General features: G+C 40.7%; 1 protein-coding gene across 1 annotated transcript in view; it reads right to left on the minus strand.

The window, feature by feature from the left end:
• UBE2R2 (ubiquitin conjugating enzyme E2 R2) overlaps positions 1-16,895 on the minus strand; it is an 857,843-nt gene extending 840,948 nt beyond the window's left edge. The window contains exon 1 of the mRNA XM_044078085.1: positions 15,983-16,895. Coding sequence (XP_043934020.1) covers positions 15,983-16,159 — 177 coding nt within the window. The 5' untranslated portion in view covers positions 16,160-16,895. The remainder of the gene's footprint in view (positions 1-15,982) is intronic.
• Positions 16,896-27,785: the final 10,890 nt, after the last annotated feature.

Genomic DNA, 27,785 nt, shown 5'->3' on the forward strand with positions numbered 1-27,785 from the left:
CATAGACCTACCACAACTGCAAACCAAACACATAAAAACACAAAGACATACTCGGAGGCTCTAATAAAAAACTTACCAAAACAACAGAGGCTCCCAAAGCAGACATCCAAAAATCCACCACCTCAAAACAAAACACATGCAACACATATTTCAATAAATCAGTGTGTCAACCAATCACAGCCCTTAAGGCCAAACACCATGCCTGATACACTAGTAATAGGTGACTCTATAGTCAGACACACTGATGTCCCGCTGACCAGGCTGAACAAGGAGAGGGTGATTGTAAGCTGCCTATCGGGAGCTAGGATCTGCCACATAACACACGCACTCAAGTCACTCCAAAGCAAGTACAAATATGACTCCGTCATTGTCCATGCTGGCGTGAATGACCTGAAACGTACCTCCCTGGACTACATGAAAAGAGACATAGAGGAGCTCTCCGATTATGTAGCCCAGGCTGGTATGACCCTGACCAGCATCTTGTCTCGCCAAGAATGATGCCACAATACAAAGACAAGATGATCAGCTTTAATAATTGGCTCAAGTACTGGTGTCATTCTAAGGGATCCAATGTTTGTCTGCCTGGGATGACATGTTGGACAAGCCACGCTGCTTCGCAAGGGATGGCTTACACCTGTCACCTCTGGGCTTCCAGATATTGGCTAAGGCTCTTGCCACCCCCATAGTGCCTTTTTTAGGCAAGGCTCAAAAGACAAACCCACCTCCTTAGAAAACAAAAATGGAAAAAAACTAAGGGTAATGCTTCTCAACGCCAGAAGTCTAAATCTCAAGATGCAGGCACTCGATGCACTCCTCAGCATGGAGAACAGACGTCTGTGCAGTAACTGAAACCTGGTTCAAGGCTCCTGAGAGCACCCCAGTGCTACCAGGCTATACCTCGTATCATACTTTTCGGCCCCAAAACCCGGGCCGAACCACAAAAGGAGGGAGTGTCCATATTCATCAAGGACACCCACACCTCCAGGTTAGTAGCAACACATGAAGCATCAGAGACCATACAGGTGCAACTAACCATAGGCAAAACTGCTATACAACTGGTAGCATGTTACAGACCACCCTCCCAATCTCAGGAACCCCACTCAGCCTTCCTGAAGACATTGGAGGATATGAATGTATCACAAAATACCATCATACTGGGAGACTTCAACTACCCAAACATAGATTGGGTACATTATTCTAGCCCTAATACCCTAGCCCAAAGGTTCCTGGAATTCATAAATTCAAATGCAATGGAACAACTAGTCACCTCTCCCACAAGGGGAGATAATATACTAGACCTGATCATCACAAACATGGGGACAAAATGCTCCACACCGGAAGTATACCCCTCACTAGTGAGATCTGACCACAAACTAATCACCCTGGATATACATATCCCACCTCCACCCCCAGCACAAAAGACCACAGTGAAAAACTTCTCAAAATCAGACTTCACTCTTCTTAAGACTGAGATGGTATCCTTTAAGCCCACTGTGCCAGTGGACACCACATCCCACAATGCCGAATCCTTCACAAATGCTTTCTATGGACATCTCCAAGAATGCATGGATCATGCAATCCCAAATAAATCCAAGTCCCTCTCCACCAAAGGCAAGCGTCCTGTCTGGTGGACCTCAGCCATTAACAAATTGTATAACAAAAGAAGGAAGCTACTGCACGTCAGAGCAAAATCCCATAAAGGGAAGACATCTCTGATCAACATTAGCAGAAAACTACGTTCTCTCATAAAAACATCCAAGGCCAACTTTGAGAGAAAAATCGCTAAGGACACTAAAGATAACCACAAAGCCTTCTTCAGCTATGTTAGAAACCTGGTGCGAAACCCTCAGATATGCTCAGAGTTAGTTCACAACAACAAAAAATACACTGAACCCACAGATATTGCCAACATTCTGGCTGACAGTGCAAATTTCTCCCCTCCCTCACCCCCAAAAGAAGAAATACTTATCCCAGCTGAATGTAATCTGTCATCTCAGATGTCCAAGTGAGAACCGCCCTAAACAAAGCTAAAAACACAGCATCAATGGGACCTGACGGTATCCCGGGTTGCGTGCTACGTGCTACGTGAACTCCAAGAGGAGCTAAACATGCACATAAAAATGCTATTTAACCTTAGCCTCACTACAGGATATGTACCTGAACACTGGCGTACAGCAACAGTGGTCCCACTCCACAAAGGGGGGTACCTCTACAGACCCTGGGAACTACCGCCCCATAAGCTTAACCAGCCTGGTCTGCAAAGCTATGGAAAGAATCATTATGGAACTCATAAACAGAGACATAGGGGACCTACAGACACTTGACCCCACCCAGTTTGGCTTTGTAAAGGGCAGATCCTGCCTTTTGAACCTGGTTGACTTTTTCGAAACAGTCACTAGAGCCATTGATGAGGGCAAAGCAGTACATACAGCCTACCTGGACTTGGCTAAGGCCTTCGACACAATACCCCACTCAGGCATCATAGATAAGCTCAACAGCTTAAACGTAAACCCTTATATGTCACTAGATGGGTTGCAAACTGGCTAAAGGACAGAACCCATACAGTTAAAATCGCTGGAGCAATGTCAGACTCAAAGGGTTGTGGCTGACAAAGTTCGCAGATGACTGCAAACTAGGCACCATAGTCGATACACCAGCGGACACATACATCCTACAAAAAGGCCACACAGAAACAGACAACTGGTGCCGGAGTCACGGCCTTAAACTAAATGCCAAAAAATGTACAGTCATCCCCTTTGGGAAAAACAAAGTACCCACAAATTATCACATAGACAGCAACCCACTGAGTACGGAAAAAGTAATCGGAGACCTAGGGACCCAAGTCGACAGCTACCTCTCATTTGACACCCACATTGCCAAAGTGGTTAGAAAAACATTTTACCTTGCACACCTCATCATGAAGGGATTCACATCCAGATCCAAGGATGTCATTGTACCCCTATACTCCTCCCTCATCAGACCCATGATTGTGTACAATGCCCCATTTGGTATGTACATCACCCGGCATTTGCAACAGCTGGAGAGACCACAAAAGTACCTCACCAAGAGGATCAAGGGTCTCCAACATATGTCTTATTCTGCCAGACTAAAGAAACTTCAGCTTTATTCAATAGCATACTGCCTGCTCAGAGGTGATCTCTGCCTGACGTACAAGGCCATGTCCAGTCAGGATCTGATGGACATGCTCCACCTCAAAGAATCCAAATCCATCAGGACCACGAGAGCTAAAGACTTAAACCTCGGCACAAGTATGAATAGGACATGCTGGAGGGATAGATTGAGAACCCAGAGGCTTCCCATGCCTTGGAACAAGATCCCAGTTCGTATTAGGCAGAGCCCCTCACTGACTCTCAAGAGAAATCTTGATGAGTGGATGGGAGATCGTAATTTTACCCCAGGGGTCACATCTGTGTCACTGCTAGACAGGGGCACAGTAAACTAATTCTATTATATAAGGGGACCTTCATTGTGTCACTACTAGACAGAGAGACAGTATTCTAAATTTATTCTGTACATTTTTGTACCATTTCATGGGGTGGCAAAAGCCACATCACTATGGCTAGGCTTACAAATGCCCCAGGGCAGATAGCCTAGTACTAAACTATGAAACTATAGGAGTACAATGCCCCTTTTGGTATGTACCTCACAAGATATCTACGACGACTGGAAAGACCACAGAAATACCTCACAAAGAGGATTACTGGCCTCAAACAGATGCCCTATGCAGACCGTCTCAAAAAAATACAGCTTTACTCCATCGCATATCGCCTATTCAGGGGCGATCTCTGCCTAACATACAAAGCTATGTCAAACCCAGAGCTGCTGGACATGCTCCACTTAAAGAAATCCCAATCCCTCCAAGCTACACGCTCTAGGGACCTAAACCTTGTCACCACAATAAACACAACATGCTGGAGGGATAGATTCCTGTCCCAGAGACTTCCCATACTCTGGAACAGACTACCTATGTCAAACAGGGCTCCTCATTAGCACTCAAGAAAAATCTTTGAGGATTGGATGGGAAATGGGAAATTCACCCCGGGGATCACTTCTGTGGCTCTGCTCGACAAGGGCACAGGAAAATAATTTTCTTGGGTGGCGAAAGCCAGGGTACATTTTTTGGCTAGGCTTGTATGGGCCCTAGGGCTGACAGCCTAGTACCTACCTATGAACGAGGCAAAAAGCATTTCACAATAAGTATTTAGCAGAGTATCAAGGACAACGTAAATGACTGAGTGATGCGGATTGTAAGGAGGGGCTACAATAGTGATAGAAAAGGAAAAGACAGATGGTAGGTTTGTGATAATACAGGATTACTGGCAGAGGAGAGGGGTTACATTGGCATATACTTATATTCCACAACTATTAGAGCTCTTACAATAATTTTGTGACAAAATTGGCTTTCACCAGGGAATATTTGTAGTGGGGACTTGAACCAAACTTACAATACAGAGGACGTACTGGGGGGACTTGGAATGAAAAATATAACAAAAGAAAGTATATTTCCGAAGTAACAAGAATATCTAACAGAAAATGTAAATTCAGTAGTACAAACTCAAAATTTAATTACTCACCAAGGTACAATAACTGGAAATAGACAGAGAAAAATGTATACATCAGAGAAGCATGAATATTCAACTAAACGCTTTGAAACGCATCTAAATAAACTATTTCAGGTCATGCACTAACAAAACAAGACAATACTGTAGAATAATAAAATAAAAATGAGATACTGGAACTTTTCTACTTATCTGTTAAAGGGAAAGAGGAATTTAAGGAATGGATAGTGGAAATTATTCCAAAAGTATTAGGGAATATAAAAATGTCTGTAGAAGGGATAGCTAGGAAGAGGAATAAAATGAAAACAGGAGTTTAAATAAAATATATTAGAAATGCGAAATCGAAAGGGACAATAGGAATTATTTAGTGAGATTGTCCAAGGTTAAAATAAGCAGAAGGGGGATCTCACGAAACAGGAGAAGCAGCAAATGCTGAGCTCTAAATGGGAAAATAATGGATTATTTTGTTAATATGCATTACTTCAGAAAGGTTGCTGCAAAAGTGATTGATAACGTATCAACATGGTTTTGTGAAGGGGAAGCAAACATTTGACAATATTAATAGGATAATGATCTATACTTAAGCGGAGTACACGTCCCTATTGTTAGATCTTTATGTAGAGAAAGCATCAGACATTCAGATGGGATTTTACAAATCAAGACAGTGGTAGCATGTTTTCTCCGACAGAAAAACATGGTTAATGAGGAAGATGTATGAAGCGTAAGAATCAAGAATTACGGCAAAAGGCTCTCTGACAAGCTGTGTTTACACACGAGCCAGGCAGGGATGTACACTTTCCCATGTTATTTGCGTTGTAATTAGAACCATTAGCAAAGAAAATAATGCCTCACCAATTCAAGGATATAAAATGGTACAGTAAATCAATAAAAGTTAATTTTCAAATATTATTTTGTACTTGACAAAGCCAGAAAAGAATATTTTGGTAGTGTGGAACATTGAGACAGTTTCACATTTTAAGGATATAACTAAGATATATGAAGATAAAACAAAGACTATACTGGTCAACTACGTACCCCCACAAGTATTGTTTCAGCAATACCCATATTTAAAGGGGACAAGACGTACTTAAATATCAGGATTAAAAGGGATTCAATTGTAACAGCTAAGGATATACAGGAAGAGACTAGACAAACGAAAAAAAAATGAGAAGTTGGAAGCTCTTGATTACAGATATGGACAGCAATATATAAGCTGTGAAGATCTGCAGTCTTTTTATTTTTTATATATGGGTCAGGTGTATTTAAGCAACCATAGGAGAAGCTGTTGAAGAGTGAACTGAAGGAATTTATCAGAATGGAAAGGCTATAGTGCCTTTTTTAGGCAGGGTTCAAGTAACAAATTCACCACCATAACAGGAACAAGCAAGCAAAAACTGAGGGTAATGCTACTCAATGCTTGAAGTCTAAATTTCAAAATGCACTCACTCGAGGCACTCCTTAACATGGAGAACATTGATATCTGTGCAGTGACTGAGACTTGGTTCAAGGCTCCAGAGAGCACCCCTGCACTACCAGGCTATAACTCATACCACACTTTTCGGCCATGTAACCTGGACCGAAACACCAAAGGTGGGGGTATGTCCATATTCATTAAGGATATCCACACATCCAGGCTAGTTGCTCAGCATAATGCATCAGAGGTTATCCAAGTGCAACTAACTCTTGGCAAAACTGCAATCCAAATTGTAGCTTGCTACATATCCCCCACCATGCCCCAGGATTCCCACTCCTCTTTTCTTGATGTACTGGAAAATATTAGGATTCAACCAAACACTAATAAATGGGCAACTTCAACTACCCCACCATTAACTGGGAAAACTATGCATGTACCAACTCCTTAGCGCAACGCTTTCTGGAATTCATAAACTCCAATGCCCTAGATCAACTTATCCACACCCCCACCAGGGGCAACAATATCCTAGACCCAGTCATTACCAACATGAGCGACCGGTGTTCCACACCTGAAGTCAACTCCTCGTTGGTCCGATCAGACCATAAGTTAATCACCCTTGATATCCACATCCCACCCCCACCCCCCATTAAGGAAATCACAGTAAAAAATTTCTCCAAAGCCAGCTTCATGCTTCTTAAGACAGAAGTAGTGAACTTCATGACACCCCTGCAGATGGACAATACAGTTACAACTGCTGAATCCTACACAAATGCACTCTATAAGCACTTACAAATGCACTCTATAAGCACTTACATGAGTGCATGGATCGTGCTATCCCAAACAGAACCAAGACGCTACCCTCCAAAAAAAGGAAGCCAATCTGGTGGTCCCCTGCCATAAACAAACTATACAACAGAAGGAAGAAACTGTTGCAAAAGAGAGTAAAATCCCATGAGTGGAGGAGCTCCCTGGTCAGCCTCAGTAATAAGCCGCGATCCCTTATAAGATCCTCCAAAGCTAGCTACGAAAATAAAATCACCACTAATTCCAAGGACAACCACAAAGCATTCTATAGCTATGTCAAGAATCTCAATGGCAACACCCAGATCTGCTCTGAGTTACAGCACAAAGGCATGAAAATTACAGAACCAACTGATATTGCCAACATCCTGGCAGATAGGTTCAGTGCTAACTTTACCCCCCACCCCCAAAAAGGCCCATATCTATACAGGAAGAATGCAGAGTCCCTGTAATCACAACTATGCAGGTGAAAGCTGCACTCTCTAAAGCCAAAAACACAGCATTCATGGGACCGGACAACATCCCAGGCTGCGTTTTACACAAACTTCAGAATGAACTGGCTCCTCACTTAAGCACCATGTTCAATAATAGCCTCGCATCAGGCTTTGTGCCCACTGAATGGCGCACAGCAACAGTTATCCCACTCCACAAAGGGGGAGCCACTACTGATCCTGGGAACTATAGACCTATTAGCCTGATAAGCCTGGTCTGCAAGGCCATGGAACATCATGGAACTCATAAACAAAGACATTGGTAACCTCCAAACTCTGGATCCCACCCAGTTCAGGTTTGTGAAAGGCAGATCATGCCTCCTGAACCTGATCGACTTCTTTGAGGTAGTCACCAAAGCCGTAGATGAGGGTGAGGTGGTTCACACAGCCTATCTTGACCTCGCCAAGGCTTTCAACACCATCCTCCATTCTGGAATTATAGCTAAACTCAAACTAGGAATAAATCCCTACGTCACAAGATGGGTTGCCAACTGGCTCACTGACAGAACCCACACTGTAAAGGTTGCAGACTCCAAATCTGACCTCAAACCAGTGACAAGTGGAGTACCACAGGGTTCCGTCCTGGGACCGCTCCTGTTTGGTATCTACTTCTCTGAAGTACAGGCTAACACAGAAGGCCTCTGGCTAACGAAGTTCGCAGATGACTGCAAACTAGGAGCCATAGTCAAGTCCCCAAATGATGTGAACATCCTACAGAAGGGCCTCTCTGAGACAGATGCCTGGTGTCAGAGTCATGGCCTCAAGCTCAATGCCAAAAAGTGCAGTGTCATCCCCTTTGGTAAAAACTCTGTATCCATGATAGGCAGCAATCTACTTAACACTGAATGCGTGATAAGAGACCTTGGGACCCAGGTGGACAGTAGTCTCTCCTTTGATAGTCACATTGCCACAGTAGTCAGGAAGTCCTTCTACGTGGCACACCTCATCATAAAAGGGTTCTCATCCAGGAGAGAAAAAAAAAAAAAAAAAAAAAAAGAGGTAATCGTTCTCCTCTACTTGCCACTCATTATAGAGTACAACGCCCCTTTTGGAATGTACCTCACAAGACATCTGCAGCAGCTGGAAAGGCCACAGAAGTACCTCACAAAGAGAATTACTGGACTCAAACAAAAGCCCTACACTGACAGTCTCAAAAAACTCCAGCTTTACTCCGTAGCATATCGCATACGCCAAGGTGATCTCTGCCTAACATATAAAGGTGTGTCAAACCCAGAGCTGTTGGACATGCTACACCTAAAGAAATCCCAATCCCTCCGAGCTACACGCTCTAGGGACCTAAACCTTTTCACCACAATAAACAGGACATGCTGGAGGGATAGATTCCTATCCCAGAGACTTCCCATACTCTAGAACAGGCTACCCATCTATGTCGAGCAAAGTTCTTCATTAGCACTCAAAGAAAAATCTTGATGAGTGGATGGGAAATAGTAAATGCACCCCGGGGATCACTTCCGTCTCTGCTTGACAGTGGCAAAGGAAAATAACTTTCTTGGGTGGCGTAAGCCAGGAAACCTTGTTGGCTAGACTTACGTAGGCCCTCGGGCCGATAGCCTAGTACCTACCTACCTATGAACCTATAAGAGTTAAGTGGGAAAAGTTGATTTTCCACATAGAACAAGGTTATTTAGGATTACCCAATTTAAATGGATACTTCATAGCTACTCAGTTATGGTTCACATTAAAGAAATTACAGAATTTAGGATGTATGCCACTAATGAGAACCACCACCTAAATGAAAGAACCAATAAGAGAATGAACAAAAAGGATATGTTATATACCAACAGAAAAAACAGGCGGGGGGGGCTGAAATTTATTGGAGAAAATTAGAAAAGTAAAGTGTACTAAAAGCAGTGACTAGAAAGGGAAATGTTAACCGTGAGAAGAGGCCAAGCAGAAGTTTGGAATGCAAGTCAGAAACTGCCATCCCTACTAGGGATTGACAGGAGTAGTATCAAAGATGTTAAAAGAACTGGAGATGTGATCCTTAGAAAAGGACAGGAGCAAATTTCATAGAAATTAAAAGAATTATGGGGACAATACATGAATAGTTACAGAGGAGGAGGAGTGAAACTTGAGGGAAGGCAGGAATTAAGGAATGTACTGCTAGAGCGAAGGAATTAAGGAATGTACTGCTAGAGCGAAGGACAAACAAAAACATGTGCATGTGCCATAAAAATAAAAACGCAATTATGTTTTTTCCATTTTATTACCACATATACCCATGTCACTTTATGGAAAATGACACATTTAAGATACTTAAATCTGAAATTTCAAATGAAATTCTCCAAACCCCAAAATTGCACAATGCCAAGAGTTCCCATCACTAAAACAGCAACTCAAACACTATACTCTTCAACTAACACAAAGGAAAAGCGTCAATATAGATGCCTCATGGATTTTCAGAAACACAAGAATGCACCCCCCAAAAAAAAATAATCAAAGATTGTGAGTAGTACTTGTGTATTATCGCAACCAGATTTTCACGGTTGCGAAATGCGCATACCTCCACAGAAGCGAGTGTATGAAACACTTCAAAAGTGTTATTACAAGTCCTTAGAAGTGGCCAAAAACTGTATATAACTTTTACGAACAGAAACAAGTTCAGAAATCATCTTTTTTTGCGTCCATTACAGACTTACGCTTGAGTTTTCATGCCTGTTACTGTACTGTCGTTTGCATTATTTACAGGTTTGTGGAAGAAAGTGTGCAGAGAACAGTGACTGTCATTGCTAAAAACTTACAGGGAAACTAATACCACAAAAAGGCACCCCCAAAGAGTAAATGTTCCAGTGATGTAAAGTGAAAAATAAAACAAAATGGTAAAAAGCAGATCCACTGGAACAAACACAACTATAACACAATATCTTCAGAGTTGAAAAAATCTTGTAAACGAACAAAAAGTTGCCAGATATACCACTATAATAAATCCAATACTTTTATTGACAAAAGTAGGTAAGCGCTTTCACCATAAAGGCTTCATCAGACCAATTACTAATGAATGCGAGATTTTAACCACTAACACTTCCTCATGAATAATTCAACATTACAACGCAGAAAAAGTGCTTGACATTTCCTTGACACTAAACACTATGTAGCTTGCAGCTCATACAAAGCTGTTTTAACACTATGCATATGAATGTAATAAATGAATAAATAAAATTGGCCATGCTTAAATACAAAAATAAAAACAAAAATATGAATAAAACACTGTGCATGGTATTGAATGCATAAGATATACAAAGTCTGATTCATACCATACGAAACAACCTCTAATTATCATATTAAAATAAACTTATACAAACAAGTAGATACGTATGTAAAATTGGAATGTTTATAAACCAATCTCATTTAATGGTTTTGAGAGTCTTCTTTTACGTAGTACTGATTTCAGGGGCAGGTTTTTTGTCTGCTCAATCTTATAATCCATTTTAGTTCACAATTTTCTGTGAAATTTTTGACATCCCCTCCCCGAATACTCGGATTGATGACTTGTAGTACTAAAAACTTAAAAATGATGTGTCAAACCTGCTGCCAATGTGTATCTCGCTAGTGCATTGTGTTCAGAACCAATGCGTGTACGGTATACATGTTCCCTCATTCTCTCTCTCAATTTCCTGTTGGTTTTGCCTATGTAAAATGCACTGCAGGACACACACCGGGCAAGGTAGACTACATGTTCCGTTTGACAATCCGCATGCATGTGTAAAACCCAAGAAAGGAAATTAATGATAATACAGTATATGGAACGAAACCTTGTAATAGATGCAATTTTTGCAATAGACATTAGGACCTCTTTTACACATCCAGTTACACAATACGAATACACTTTACACATGCATGTGGATAAGATTAAGAGCAGACAAAAAAAAACGAGGCTCAATGATAAAGTGCAGGCCATGCTTATTCAACCTGGCAGACTTATTTTTGAAAAAGTAAAAGCAGTGAATGAAAGCAAGCAGTACATAATGCATACCTCAAACCTGGCCAAAGATTTTGACAATTTCCAACTCAGGCACAGTAAAAAAGCTAAACAAAGTGGGGAATAAATCCACATCACCCACAAGATTGCCAACTAGCTTACAGACAGGATGCAGGAAATCAAAATAGAGGAATTTACCTCCACTAAGAGACCAGTCACCTGTGGAGTCCCCCAGGGTTCTGTGGTGGGACCTCTCCTGTTTGGCATCTACTTTTCTGAAATAAAAGCCAATACCAAGGGACACTGGCTGACTATGTTTGCAGATGACTGCAAGCTAGAAGCAGTCAATGAATTCCTAAAGGACTTAGCCATAAAGTAAGAAAGGTCTGTCCCAAATAACTGGTGCCAAAATCAAGGAATGAAACTAAATGCAAAAAAAAAAAAAAAAAACTAATTACCACAGTGACAACACACTCCTAAGAGTTAACACTGTTTGGAATTTGGGTACTTTTGTGGACACTACCTTAACTTTTGATCAAAATGTGTCCCATTACGAAAAATTCTCCTATACTGCACAGCTTATTAAAAAAAAAGTGTGTCTAGCTCTAGGAATGTCATGATTTTTCCTTTACTCAACCCTCATTAGGCCAGTCATTTAGTACAATGCCCCCTTTGACATACATCTGTCCAGACAAATGCAACTGAAACGCCCATTGAGATACATTACTAAAAAGAATACATCTTACATGGACCAACTTAAAAACACATTATACTCTGTATCCTTCAGACTGCTAAGATGTGACCTGTGTGCATAAGAGACATCCTACAACGCAATATTGATAGATTTACTGCACATCAGCAAGTCAAATAGCATCAGAAATATTACAGGTATATTTCACAGAGGATACAGCTGGTCTGGAACAGACTCCCCATTCACACTGAACAAATTTCAACCTTATCCATATTCAAATATAACTTGGATCTATGGATGGGAAACAGAACATTTAGCCCAGGACTGGCCCAGTCTACTAATGGACAGAGGCAGCTCCTAAATGATTTACCCATGCACGGGTCCCCTCAAAATTATTTATGGTACGATCCTAGTAACTGTCATAGTTGTAATATATAATTATCAACCATGGGATGGGTAACCAAATAGGATGGATTAATTTGAGCACAAAAGGGGAAACTGGCTAGGCTTGAAAAGGCCTGCAAGGGCATAATACTTGCCTATTAACCTCTAAAAAAATACAACTTGGAGCAAAATGTAATCCTCAACTCAGGACCAGTTGATTCGGCATAGCATAAAAGTAATGCATCTGTTATTTGTCAGTGTGTCTTTGTGACAAAAGATGGACTGTTACAATATACCTCTGATGGGAAGTCCAAGAACTGAATTATATATAAACAGATTGTATGTGTCTGAATCAATAAAGGTGGTGCACCACAACAACAATATAAAGATTAGTTCAGTAATCTAAAAATCAGTGTTTCAACAGAAGTGAACCTCAAAAGACAAAAGCTTTAGATAAATGTTACTCTAGAGAAAATGGGATAAGTGATGAAGCACTCATATGAATATTCTTAAACAATTTCAGACTCTTGCTTTGCAGGCGTTACAGGCTTGATTAAAAATGCTGGAATGTTAAAACACTAGTTTAATTACTGTACTTAAGTTTCCTAACGTAGTGCATGGATTTGGATGGATATTTTTACACTGCTCAGGTTTCACAAAATACAAAAAAGCATCAAAATAAAGCAGTCACTAAGGAAGCAGATGTGTTAATTATCAAAACATCAGTAAAATACTAAAACATTAACAAAACACCTGCAAACATGGCTAATCAAGTCACTGTTTGATAACTGCACTTCTAGGTAAGTATCATTGGTATCTTCAGCTTGCTATATTGCCAAACCATTTCTCTTCATTCAGAATTCTATAACACACAACTTGTATTCTCCAACACCCAAACAGTTTTATTAGCATCTCCCAGCCATACACACTGTTCTGTGACATTGCTCACCCTCATCTCTATAAAGTTTATCTATGAACTTTTTATACAACACGTCTTTAAATATTAAGCTTTCCTGCCCTACCTACTTCCTCCCCTCACCTCCATTTCTTTGGATTCCTAAGCAGTAAATGGAGATCGTTTATACTAGAACATAATCAACGCTGTGTGTGCAGGTGTGGTGGTGCCAACTTGACTGACTTTCTGATGGGGCTGGCAGTTAAGTGTGGTAGTCGTTTTAAATGTTATTTATAATCCGTGAATAAAAAACAGGATACAGTGCAAGTAAAAATATATTAGACTCTAGTAGCTGGCATTACTGACTTAAGAGTGAAAGACTTCAGTCATCCAGCAAGGAAGCTGCTGCTTCCCCTGCTATACCCAATTTTAAGTTCCACTGCCTGGCAGTGCTATGGTGTAGAGGGTGCGGGAACAAAGCTCCCTGACAGACATTAATCAGTCTTTTTAATCTCTCTCATCTCATTAAGAAGACAATATTGTACTTGAGGGCCTCACCAGATGTGCAGTAGCAAGCCCTGCCCAAAACCCACCCCTGTGATATGTCATTCATGAATATGCATTCCCTCTGAATGTACGACAAAATGTAAAAAAGAAAACAATACTTTCACAAGGGAGTCCTTACAAGTACAATATCGCCAAAAAATGATTACATCTGTGCTTATTCTGAATACAATTATTTTATTAGCACACTGTGCTCCACGTTGTGACCCCGAGGAGGAAGCTTTAGGGAAAACTGTGGTACTTTCTTTCTACGCTCTTATATCCACTTCTTTTATTACTAGTTATTTCAGCTTACACACACACACACACACACACACACACACACGTACCTATTTTTTTTTTCTTTTGAGATCGGACCATTGATTTATATATATATATATATATATATATATATATATATATATATATATATATATATATATACATACAAATAAATGTAATAGACAAGACTTTTGAAAACGTAGCATGAAGTCTGGCTTATTTATGTTTATAAAACTTCTTGAATTAGTTCTGTTTGACTCAATGCACAGTGAAACGATTGTTTTGAGAATAGGACCGTCACAGGCCAGTTTTTCGTAATTTACAGACTACTGCAGAGCCCGGGTCCACCGCATCTGTCACTCAATTCGCGACATGCCCACTTCTGCGTGAAACTAAGTGGTGAGGCCCTCAAGTACAATATCGCCACTAAGAACAGTTTACAATGATAAAATATTTTGTAGTTACAATGTCTGTCCACAGCACACGGGGGGGGGGCTTGCTACTTACTTCCTTATGTGCCCAAACAAAAACAATTGTCAAACTAATCACAAGCTCTATTTGACAAACCCATTAATACACCTCCTCGAATACTCACTGTTAAGCATCTATTAAATACATATGTATCTTTTACACTACGAGTTTATTTTTATTTCAACTGAATGTGATCTCATTAATAAATGACTGCATAATTAACATAACTATTATCTGTACATTTACATTAATGAATGCCTGTTTAAAAATGTGTAGTGTATTGGAGCTTTTCTCCAGGGTCTCCACAAAGAATTTTTTTCTGACAAAATGCAGTCAGAAAAACCTGGTAAATAAAACAAAAATTGAATAAAAAATAAAAATAAAAAAAATGGCACACCAGCATTGCTAGTTACTTTTTAACAACGTATCTTAACAAGTGGATAGATGTGGCTCAAAAGCTCAGAGACTCTGATAACTAGGAAAATGTGCCTCCAGGTAGTGAATCTATATGCACCTATAACATTCTATTAAACCATATCAATGAGGGTGATTAATTACTGCTTGTAGTGCCACCTACTTCAGTAACCTTTCATGTTAACAATTCAGAAATTTTCTCCACAACACTTACTTTTTTGCAGCAAAATATTTAAAAATGTTCACAAGAGGTCTACAAAATTCAAGAAAAAAAATTCAGACTAAAAATCATAGAAAAATACAACAGATCTACCTGATCCTGGGCATTTATGCTTTATCCAATTGCTGTTTGAACAACAACATGTCACATTTTTAGGTCTCTGACAATTGGCCCAAGTTTGCTTTGCATTACGTCACATACCTGGTGGCCATTATGTTAATTACTTGTAAAAAATGTAAATAAAATCTGGCACACACAACGTGTACATCACGTCATTACAGTAAGTTGAATAATTTTCTCTCACTCCATCACCACTTTATAGCAACAAGTGACATTCTACAAAAGTATACGCAAAACAGAAAAAAAGCAACACCAGAATCCAACTCTGTCTAAAATAAAATGAAAATCAATGCCAAAACAGTACTACAATGCACATGACCAAAAAAAAAAAGCCGTAACCATCAACTTCTCACGTCTGCATTGCCTCTCCCCGTCAAAACATCAACGGTTCTGTGTATTACCTTCAATCTTAGGAACGCTTTCCCAAACCACTAATGAAGTAAATAAAACCACGTGCTACATATTGCACAAAGCCACCTGAACATAACATAAGCAATTAATATCCCAAACTAACACGTGCTGCTTCTTAGAGTGGACACCTTGTTAAGTAGACAAAAAAATCCCGATTAAAGCACACATAACCAGCGGACTCCTACGTTACAAGATTATCAACATTTCACATAAACAAGAATTTCCAAACGTGGGAAACAATTCCAAACTACAAATCAAGTTTCCTTACACAACAGCAGCCTACAAAGTCCAAGTGTCAGTAAGAGATGTAAACCAGGTCACCCACCTTGAAGTAACCACCCTCATAAAGGGTGTTGGGGGGGCCGAAAATGGCCACCTCCCAGTTGTACAGGTCTGACTCGTCCACCAAAGTAATTCGGAAACCCTCCACGGGCTCCTCCTGCAAGGATTTGAGTTCCAACATCAGGGCCTTCTGCGAGCTTGTCGTCTGTTGCTGAGCCATGTTGGCGCGAGCTGGCGCTTAACGGTTAGCCACAGTAGGGGCCAGGAGAGAGGAACTCCCCAGGCAGAAAAGGAACAACAGAAACTACGGACTAACAAACACACCAAGTGATAGATAAAAACCTAACAGCCACTCAAGTCTCTTCTCTGCCGGTGCGTCGCCAGTGAAGTGTACTCCAAAAAAACTACTATTTCCAATGGAGGTTAACAGTTCTCCTCAACAAAACATATAATGTACTGGAGCAATATTTCAAAGCCCTGGTCCTGCACTTTAATCCACCTCCCCCAATCGTCAGTGGATACCGGGTGCGTCTTCGTGTCCCCTACACTCTTCTGTCTTCTGTTTATCACAAACCTTAGTGTAACTCTAATCCGCAGTAGAAAAAGGCACCAAGCAAACAGCAAAGCAACAATACATCCAGTCCGTTGTAGTGCGTGTTGTTGCACCAGTCCTGTGTTGTTATTATTTAAGATTTCTTACAAGTATCGCCTTACAGGTAAGGTAAGGAAGGGCGGAAGGCCCGTTGAAGCGGCTATTATACCAAGGTGATTAAAAATACCCCTAATAAATTTTAACTTGGCATGTACCTTGCTAAAGACAATTTTTCATATCAGCAGTGTTTTTGCCACCTGACCTCCTACTTTCCAATGGCCTTCAATGCTTGGGGCCACAGACTGCTGTATTTGTTGCCATACACTGCTGCTTGCTAACTGGCAGTTCCCTTTTTGACGTTATCCGCCGTGTATGACGTCCTCGCCACACCGTTGCTTTAGGCGCAACCCATTCTTAAAGCAAAACTGTACGTCTTTATGATTTTTCTTATGCCATCCAGAGTCAGAGACATGTGCATTACCCATGAATATGTGATACATACATATATCAGTACATCTATCCCTCTGTGTATATGCACATACATCTATGTCTATTTATATAAACAAGTCTCACTTTAGCCAAAAATAAAATATTCTGGAGATAATTCAACCTGTTTACTGGTCGAAAAATGAGACACAACTCCTTTTCCACGAAATCCCTCTAACAGGGGTAGGCAACCTGTGGCTCTGGAGCCACATGCGGCTCTTCTACTCCTCTGAAGTGGTTCCCTGTAGCTTTGAAAAATAATAATATGGAAATAAATAATGGCTAGTTTTTATTTTATTTTTTTCTTTCAAAGCGAACACCTCTTATTTCGAGAGCGAGGTGAAGTGCGCATAGCGCAGTGCCGGTTAAACAAGTTTAAACTATTTCTGGCTCCGCCAAGTCTGCTCTTCAGTTTTTCCCTTAAAACTGCTCTACCTTCAATAAAATCAGTCTATTCTCTATCTAAAAAGCCCAGCACTTGATCCTAAAGCATTTTTACACAGGTAAAGCACTCTTGAACAAAAGAAAGCACTACATCCACCTACAATCCCCTTGAGTACCCATTTCCCTTTAGGTCCTTTCTGACTCAGTACTCAGCAATCCCTTACACTATTCTAGCATGTCGAGAGGTCAATTACTGGCATCCTCTCCAGTTCAGCTGGTGAATCTGGGAATCTTGAGGCAATGTTATAACTGCCTCATGTACACAGACAACCCTCTCCTCCTCCCAACAAATACAAATATATGTGAGAGATGCAACTATATAGCCAAACTGGAGGCTGAGCTCTTTCGACTCAGTACTGGCAAAACTAGTCAGGAGGAGAAGGTAACCACACACACCACAAACCCAGTCTCACATAGACCTACCACAACTGCAAACCAAACACATAAACACACAGAAACATACTCGGAGGCTCTAATTAAAAATCTACCAAAACAACAGAGGCCTCCAAAGCAGACATCCAAGCAACCACTACCTCAAAACATAGCACATGCAACACACAGTTCACAAAGTCAGTTTGCCAAACAGTCACAGCCCTTAAGGCCAAACAACATGCCTGATACACTTGTAATAGGTGACTCCATAGGCAGACACACTGACGTCCCGCTCACCAGACTGAACAAGGAAAAGGTTACAGTAAGCTGCCTGTCGGGCACTAGAATCCGCCACATAACACAAGCACTCAGGTCACTCCAAAGCAAGAACAAATATGACTCAGTCATTGTCCATGCCGGTGTGAATGACCTGAGACGTACCTCCCTGGACTACATGAAAAGAGACATAGAGGAGCTCTCTGATTATGTAGCCCAGGCCGGTATGACCCTGACCCTGAGCAGCATCTTACCCTCACCAAGAATGATGCCACAGTACAAAGACAAAATGATCAGCTTTAACAATTGGCTCAATTACTGGTGTCATTCTAAGGGGATCCAATGTCTGTCTGCTTGGGATGACATGCTTGACAAGCCACACTGCTTCGCAAGGGACAGCTTGCACCTGTCACCCCTGGGCTTCCAGATATTGGCCAAGGCTCTTGCCACCCCCATAGTGCCTTTTTTAGGCAAGGCTCAAAAGACAAACCCACCTCCCTAGAAAACACAAGTGGAAAAAAACTAAGGGTAATGCTGCTCAATGCCAGAAGTCTAAACCTCAAGATGCACGCTCTCGAAGCCCTCCTCAGTATGGAGAACATCAATATATGTGCAGTGACTGAAACCTGGTTCAAGGCTCCTGAAAGCACCCCAGCACTACCAGGTTATACCTCATATCATGCTTTTCAGCCCCAAAACTTGGACCGAACCACAAAAGAAGGGGGAGTATCCATATTCATCAAAGATACCCACACCTCCAGGATAGTGGCAATGCACGAAGCATCGGAGACCATCCATGTGCAACTAACCGTAGGCAAAACTGCCCTACAGTTTGTAGCATGCTACAGACCACCCTCTCAAACTCAGGAACCCCACTCAGCTTTCCTGAAGTCACTGGAGAGTATGAATGTCTCTCCAAATACCATCATATTGGGAGACTTCAACTACTGAAACATAGACTGGGAGCATTACTCAAGCCCCAACACCCTAGACCAAAGGTTCCTAGAATTCATAAACTCAAATGCGATGGAACAACTAGTCACCACTCCCACAAGAGGAGATAATATACTAGACCTGATCATCACAAACATGGGGACACAATGCTCCACACCGGAACTATACCCCTCATTGGTGAGATCAGACCATAAATTAATCTCACTGGAAATCCACATCCCGCCCCCACCTCCAGCACAAAAGACCACAGTGAAGAATTTCTCAAAAGCTGACTTCACACTTCTTAAGACGGAAGTGGTATCCTTCAAGGCCCCTGGGCCAGTAGAAACCACAGCCCACACCGCTGAATCCTTTATAAACACTTTCTACGGACACCTTCAAGAATGCATGGATCATGCAATCCCAAATAAAACCAAGACCCATTCCCCCAAAGGCAGGCGTCCTGTCTGGTGAACCCCAGCCATTAACAAGCTTTACAACAGGAGGAGGAAGCTACTACATGACAGAGCAAAATCCCCAAAAGGGAAGGCATCTCTGATCAGTACTAGCAAAAAACTACGATCACTCATAAAATCATCCAAGGCCAACTTTGAGAGAAAAATCGCAAAAGATACTAAAGACAATCACAAGGCCTTCTTTAGTTATGTTAGAAACCTGGGTGGAAACTCCCAGATATGCTCAGAGTTAGTCCAAAATGACAAAAAATACACTGAACCCACAGACATTGCCAACATACTGGAAGACAGGTTCAGTGCAAATCCCCCCCCCCCCCAAAAGGAGAAATATCTATCCCAGCAGAGTGTAGCCTCCCTGACATCTCAGATGCCCAGGTGAGATCCGCCCTCTCCAAAGCTAAAAACACAGCATCAATGGGACCAGACGGTGTCCCGGGTTGCGTGCTACATGAACTCCAAGAGGAGCTAAACCCGCACATAAGGCTGCTGTTTAATCTTAGCCTTACTACAGGATACGTACCCAAAGAATGGCATACAGCAACAGTGGTCCCACTCCACAAAGGAGGTGCTTCTATGGACCCTGGAAATTACCACCCCATAAGCTTGACGAGCTTGGTCTGCAAAGCTATGGAGAGGATCATTATGGAACTCATAAACAAAGACATTGGAGACCTACAGACACTGGATCCTACCCAATTCGGCTTTGTCAAGAGCAGATCCTGCCTTTTGAACCTGGTCAACTTTTTGAAACAGTCACTAAGGCCATTGATGAGGGTAAGACAGTTCACACAGCCTACCTTGATCTTGCAAAAGCCTTCGACACAATACCCCACTCGGGCATCATAGACAAGCTCACCAGCTTAAATATAAACCCATATGTTATAAGATGGGTTGCAAACTGGCTCAAGGGCAGAACCCACAAGGTCAGAATTGCTGGAGCCATGTCAGACTCTAAGCCAGTCACAAGCGGTGTCCCACAGGGCTCGGTCCTGGGACCCCTCTTGTTCGGCATTTATTTTTCTGAGGTGCAAGCAAACATAGGAGGATTGTGGCTGACAAAGTTCGCAGATGACTGCAAACTGGGCAACATAATTGATACTCCAGTAGACACAAGCATCCTTCAGAAAGGCCTCATAGAAATGGATAACTGGTGCCAGAGCCATGGCCTTAAACTGAACGCCAAAAAATGTATAGTCATACCCTTTGGGAAAAACAAAGTACCCACAAATTACCACATAGGTGGTAATCCATTAAGTACGGAAGAAGTAATCAGGGACCTAGGGACCCAAGTTGACAGTAACCTCTCATTTGACACTCACATTGCCAAGGTGGTTAGGAAGACCTTCTATATTACCCACCTTATCATGAAAGGATTCACATCTAGATCAGGAGAGATCATTGTGCCCCTGTACTCTTCCCTTATCAGGCCCATAATTGAGTACAATGCCCCATTTGAGATGTACCTTACCCGACACCTGCAGCAGTTAGAAAGACCCCAAAAGTACCTCACCAAGAGGATCAAGGGTCTCAAACATATGTCATATGCTTCCCGGCTGAAAGACTGAAGAAACTCCAGCTCTATTCAGTCGCATACCACCTACTCAGAGGCGATCTATGCCTGACGTACAAGGCCATGTCCAATCCGGAATTAATGGACATGCTCCACCTCAAAAAATCCAAATCCACCAGAGCCACGAGAGCGAGAGATTTGAACCTCAACACAAAAATAAATAGGACTTGCTGGAGGGACAGATTCATAACCCAGAGGCTCCCTACACTCTGGAACAGAATCCCAGTCCATGTTAGGCAGAGCCCCTCACTGACTCTCTTCAAGAGAAACCTTGACGAGTGGATGGGAGATCATAGGTTTACACCGGGGGTCATCTCTGTGTCACTACTAGACAGAGGCACTGTAAACTAAACCCTAAATGGGCATAGTATTCTCACTCCAAGGGGTGGCGAAAGCCACACACACTCTGGCTAGGCTTATAAATGCCCTAGGGCAGATAACCTAGTATAGCCTAGTATGAACCTATGAACTAACATGAAAAAAAGTGTTTTAATATTTTGTCAACCAAAATATGCCTCACATCCTACAATGTCCACAACCCCACCGCCTTTCCCTGCCACCTGCAGGTGACTAATCTTGAGTTTTCGACCCCCTATATGCTAACCATGTATAATCCAAAAAAAGAAAAGTCTCTGAAGAAAATAGAGAGGACAGATTAATTTGCTTTCACTGCAACAGTGCTGGCTTACCAGTGTGCTAGATATGGGGTGAGAAAAAATGTAGCATTGAAAGACATTTCCAGAACAAACACACAGCATTTATTGAAAAGTACCAAGCTGGGGATGACTGAAGAAGAGCAATTTCGGAAATGCTGTGGAAAGCTGAGCATAGCAAATATACTTTCAAGAAGTGAATCAAGTCTGTAAACTCAACTACTGCTGCTAGTTTTGTGGCAGCTCAGGAGATAGTAAGGTGTGTAAAGCCATTCATAGATGGAGAATACATGAAAGAATCATTCATAAAAATATCAGAGCATCTATTCTTGGATTTCAAAAACAAACTTGAAATTGTTCAGAAAATTAGAGATATGTCTTTCTCTGCAAAGACTGTCAAGGACATGACCATCAAGATGGCAACCAACATCACCAGTCAACAAATTGAGGATATTAATTTGGCTCCAGCATACTCATTCTCCTGTGATGAGCCAAAACATGTAAACAATATTGAGCAGACAGCATTGTTATGCAGATATATGAACTCTGATGGGCCGCAGGAAGAAATCACTAAAAGGCCAAACACGGGGGGCATTTGTGAGGCTGTGGTGAATTGTTTAAAAGCCAAAGAAATAAACATCACATACAAGGTGTCAGTGACTACCTATGGGCATCTAGTATGACAGGAGCACAGAAGGGGTTTGTAACTTTACTTTGGAAGTCACTGGATTGAAAGCTGTTGATGTTTCATTGCATTCTGGACCAAGAAACACTGTGTGCTCAAGCATTTCATTCCAAATGCATGGAGGTGATGAACTTTGTCATTCAAATAGTGAAGAAAGGATTGGCAAAAGGGTTAAATCACCAATAATTCTGTTCATTGTTAGATGAAGTCGACAGTGCATATTCAGATCTCCTTCTGCATAACAAAGTCTGATGGCTGTGTAGGGGAGAGGTGCTGAAATGGTTTGCTGCATGTCTGGAAAATGTGGAAAGTTTCCTGGAAAGCAAAGGACTCACCTATCCTGGACAAGAACATCTAGACTGGCTGGAAAAGCTGCACTTCATGTTGGATATGACACTGCACCTCAGCATGCTGAACAAAAGAAAGGGAAGTAGATGCTGGATGATGTTCTGGCATTTGAGCACAAGATGATGGTGTTTGCCAGAGATGTACAGAGAGGTACACTCTGTCACGTCCCCTCCCTGAGAGTTCAAAGAAGCACACAATCACATAAATTGTATTTAAACCGTGCAATCATCATAATGCAAAGTGCATTTGGGGAAAGGTTCTGTGAGTTCAGAAAGGAAAATAACACATTATCTTTCCCTGTCACACCCCTGGACACAACCCATCCCTGCTGACCATGTCCTCATTTACAGAAGTAAGTCAACTTGATTTTGAAATTGAACTGGCTGACGTTGCTGATAAAGACTTATGGGTGTCTAAGTTCAAAAGCCTGACAGCTGATCTTGAAGATGTTGCCTGTCAGAAGGTCATTCTCACTCAGAAGCACAAATGCAGTGATATTGAAAACCTCCCCAAACCCGACAAACTTGTGTTTGAAACATGGAATGTCATTCCTGACACATATATGAACATGAAGTATGCATTTGTAGTCCTTCCATCTTTGGATCCACATACTTAAGCGAACAGGTTTTCTCAAGCATGAACTACATAAAATGCAAATATTGCTCACGCCTCATGGATGACGGCCTGCAGCCCTGTGTGAAGATCAAAGTCATGTCTTACCGCCCTGATATAGGGAAGCTCTGCACTGATATTCAGAAACAAAAATCACATTAAACAGGTGAGAATACTATCATTTAATAGGCTATTATTTTGCAAAAAAGTATTTATTTTGGATCCTGAGCTGATGTAGTTGTGTTTTATGTTCAGGTTCGATGGTTTATTGCTGTACCTGGCTGAGGAAAAAACAGAAGAGGATGATGGCACACTGAAATGGACTTAAGTCATAATTAAATACAAACTGGCCTATTTTTATGTTTTCTCTTTTTAAAGCTATTAGGCTGCAGCTATAGGTTTTATTTATTTGAAAGTGGGCTACTTTTTATTTTATTAGTTTTCCACAAATAAGGGAAGAACTCAAACAGGCCTGCATAGTTCTTTGTTTTATTTCAAAGTAAGCCTACACATGCCAGTGTTTTTTTTATTTTTTCTTCTCCTTTTCTCTTCATAACAGTTTGCTATTTTTCTTTGTTATAACAGGTAAAAACAGTAATACAATTTCAATAGTTTTCTTTTTGTAGTTCTATAATTTCATAAGTGCAACAAACTGTAGTTCTTATATATATATATATATATATATATATATATATATATATATATATATATATATAAAACTTTATAGGCTGTGTGTGTGTTATCTTCATTTTAGGAGTCAAATAGGTTTTGTGGCTCCAAATGCATTTTATTTGGTGGGAGAGGAGCCAAAAAATGGCTCTTTTGATAGCAAAGGTTGCAGACCCCTGCTCTAACATCACCTCATACAAATTTTCATGCATAGCTTTCAGCCGTCCATCTCCAAAATGAGCCCTCATAATGTGAACAAATGGCAACATGTGGAACACATACTAATGGCTTACTAACAGCTTCAGCTAGGAATATCATAGGATGACTAAAATATGCTGGTTTTACTTATAAAGAAGACCCTTTAGTGAATTAATATGACTAATTTCTAATTACCATGGATTTCACTTAAAAATTCGTAACACTGAATGTGTGACAGACCTTTTCAATGTGGAACTTCAAGGAACATAAACTTTTTAAGACCCCAAATGAGGTACAGTCCTCAACACTAGCTAGTCATCTATCTCCTGATACCTCAAATCTTCCTCCATCCACATTAAATCCACCTCCTACACTCCAATTACAACCAGTCTCTACCTCCTTTATCACATCATTGCTCCTAAAGTTAAAACCCACTCTGCAGACAAACTGAAAGCCTTAGCCTACCCTATTTCCATCCTGATCAATAGATCTATAAAGGAAGGAATCTTCCTCTATCTGGAAAATATCTCATATCATCCCACTACATAAAGGAGGAAACTCTAATGATTTCTTCATGGAAAATGTATTCACAAACAAGTATTAAATCACCTTCTCAACAACAACTTACTTTCTAACTGTCAGCATGGTTTCAGACCCTCACACAGTACCACTACTGCTTTACTCTCCTTCACTAACTCCATTAACACTATCTATCTTCCTCTGTCTTCATCGACCTATCCAAAGCTTTTGATATGGTGAATCATAAACTTTTACTACATATCCTACAATCACTGGCTCTTGATCATCCTGCCTTGTCCTGGTTTGCATCTTACCTAGAAAATCGTCAGCAGGCAGTACTTTGGAAAAACTCACTTTCTAATCTTCTACCTATCTCCTTAGGTGTACCTCAAGGCTCTATCCTAGGCCCTTTGCTATTTTCTATCTTTATTAATGACCTTCAATCTGCTATCCCATATTCTACCTGTATATATCTTATGGACGACTCAACTATAATCTGCTCTGCTAACTCTCATACAGAACTCCAGTCACTTACTCAAAAGCTTTCAGTGCTGTAGAACAATGGTTCTCTTACCGCTGTCTACTCCTCAACCCCAAGAAAACAAAACTATTACTTTTTCACCTACTGTAAATCTACTCCACCTTACTTTACTCTTACATCCACTAACACTCATCTCTCCTGACTTGACCACAAAACTATTAGGGATAACTATTGATAATAACCTCAACTTTGACTCTCACATCAACAACACCATAAAATTAGTTAATAAAAAAATAGGATCCCTTTACAGAATCAAACCTTTCCTAACACCCACAGCAAGGTCCACCATTGCTAGATCTCACCTAATCTCCACTCTTCTCTATGCTTCCCCCATTTACACTAATCTTTCAAAAACAACATGAAGAAACTAGAAACATCCTATCATAACATAGCTCGATTCGCTATTGGATCTCCTTTTAGAACTCATCACTGCTTGAACCTAAAAGAACTAGGCTGGATTGAACTTCCTAACCAACTTGTACTTCAACAGATCTTAATTGCTTATAAGATTCTATATCAGCCAACCAACACACCAACACTTACTAGCCTTATTTCTCCATACAACAACCTGCAACAACTTCCTCAAATAAACTTCTGATTAATATTACCAAACCTAACAATAATGCAGGCGTCAGTTTATTCTCCAACTCTGTTGGAAAAACATGGAATAAACTACCCTCTGATATCACTTCTTTAACCTCTTTCCAACTTTTCAAATTTCAACTAAAGATTTATCTCAATAAACACTGGCTTTGCTCCTGCACTAATCCTGACTAATGCCAACTCTTCTCTCTTCCATTACCCTTGTTTAAAAAAAAAAAAAAAAAAACTTTATTTTTATATTATCTGGTTAACCTGCTATGATGTCATGTGAACTTTTATGCCAATGTATTTTTATCTGATTATATTATTGTTTTATTTCCTATCTTTCTTATGTAACCATTTATGCCTTTTTGTAAAAGTGTACAACTGATGGAGCTTTTCTCCCCGGGCCTCTACTGAAAATGGACGTATATCCAGTTGGACTAGCCCGGTCAACAAATGTAAAATAAAATAAATAAAAAAATAATGAGGTACACAGCATACCTCTCAACCCTATGAGCAAGAAATATGGACAAAACCATAAGTAAAAGTGGGACTAAGGCCCAAAACATAAGGACAAATTTTAAATATTGCTCTTATAAACTTAGAAAGTTGATAGAATAACAGGTTTTGCATTGACATGAATTTTTTGAAGGGTTTGAAGTCTGAAACTCAAATGCTTGTTATTATTTTCTGTCTTCAGTCTTTAATGATTTGGCACTAATTTGCCAGAAAACCTCAATTTTATGAAAAACGGACCAAAAATATGAGGCAAAAATCTGGACATTCTGCAAAAATCTGTACAGTTGAGAGGTACACACTTGAGGGGTATGCACTGACATCCTCAATGAGTTCAGCAACCTGCCATACATCAACAACACAAACCTACCACCCAGGCATTCAGAGCTGTTACTAGGTGACCAACTGAGCGATAATGAAGAACATTTAACCATGAGTAAGTCGCATCCAAAAATTAAGATACCAGTGCTGCCTGCATCACTATCAACACCAATATAATGCTTGGGAAGCTTTTTTTTAATCCACTTAAAAAGTTAATAGATCAGCATGGATTTTTTACCAACATTAAGAAGTGTTAAACTCTAAAGTCTGACATTAGTGACTCACCGTACGCCTTGGTTATTTCCCAAAAAAACAAAAATTTCAGCAGGGACAGGGCAAAAAATAGGAGGCAAAATCAAGGACATTAGAAGTCAATAGTACAACAGGATTTACAGTCTAGACATTTTCTGAACTAGGAAGTTCTAATGTCAGACATTGACAAACTATAATTTTCAGTGGTTTACTAGAAAATCAAACATTTTATGAGGGACAAGGCAAAAATTAAGGTTGCTCTATAGAAATGTTTATATCAGCATTTCAAGTGAAAGATCGCTAAGCATTACTTTTGCTTTTTTTTAAACTTGTTTTTTTTTTCCTGACGTGACTTTTTATAAAATCTTGTTTGTGATAAGGTTTAGCTTCTTACGCCAAAAGCAAGTAGCTGGCAAAGTGCACTGATACTATAACATTCTAAGCAGTAGCAAACCAGCTACTGCAGTCCAGTGTCCTTCATTATCGGCGGCAACTGCATAGGGCCCGGGGCTAGCTAGGGGGCCCTGCTGCTGCCGTTAAACCAAAGAACAGGACAGATATCCAACAAGTACAGAATTAAGGGAAAGCTTTGGTCATTACATCAGCAATTGGGAGGTTTTGAGTTAGGGACAGAAGTCAGACAGCATGTGAATCAAGTAAGTATTCCACTCTGTGCTACCCTACAACAGGAGCTTTGATTATTGTAGCAATGAAATAAGGTGTGTGTGTGTGTGTGTGTGTGTGTGTGTGTGTGTGTGTGTGTGTGTGTGTGTGTGTGCGTGTGTGTGCGTGTGTGTG

This window comes from Protopterus annectens, chromosome 1.part1, assembly GCF_019279795.1.
Source record: "Protopterus annectens isolate FY-2018-M chromosome 1.part1, PAN1.0, whole genome shotgun sequence".
Taxonomy (NCBI): Eukaryota; Metazoa; Chordata; order Ceratodontiformes; family Protopteridae; genus Protopterus; species Protopterus annectens.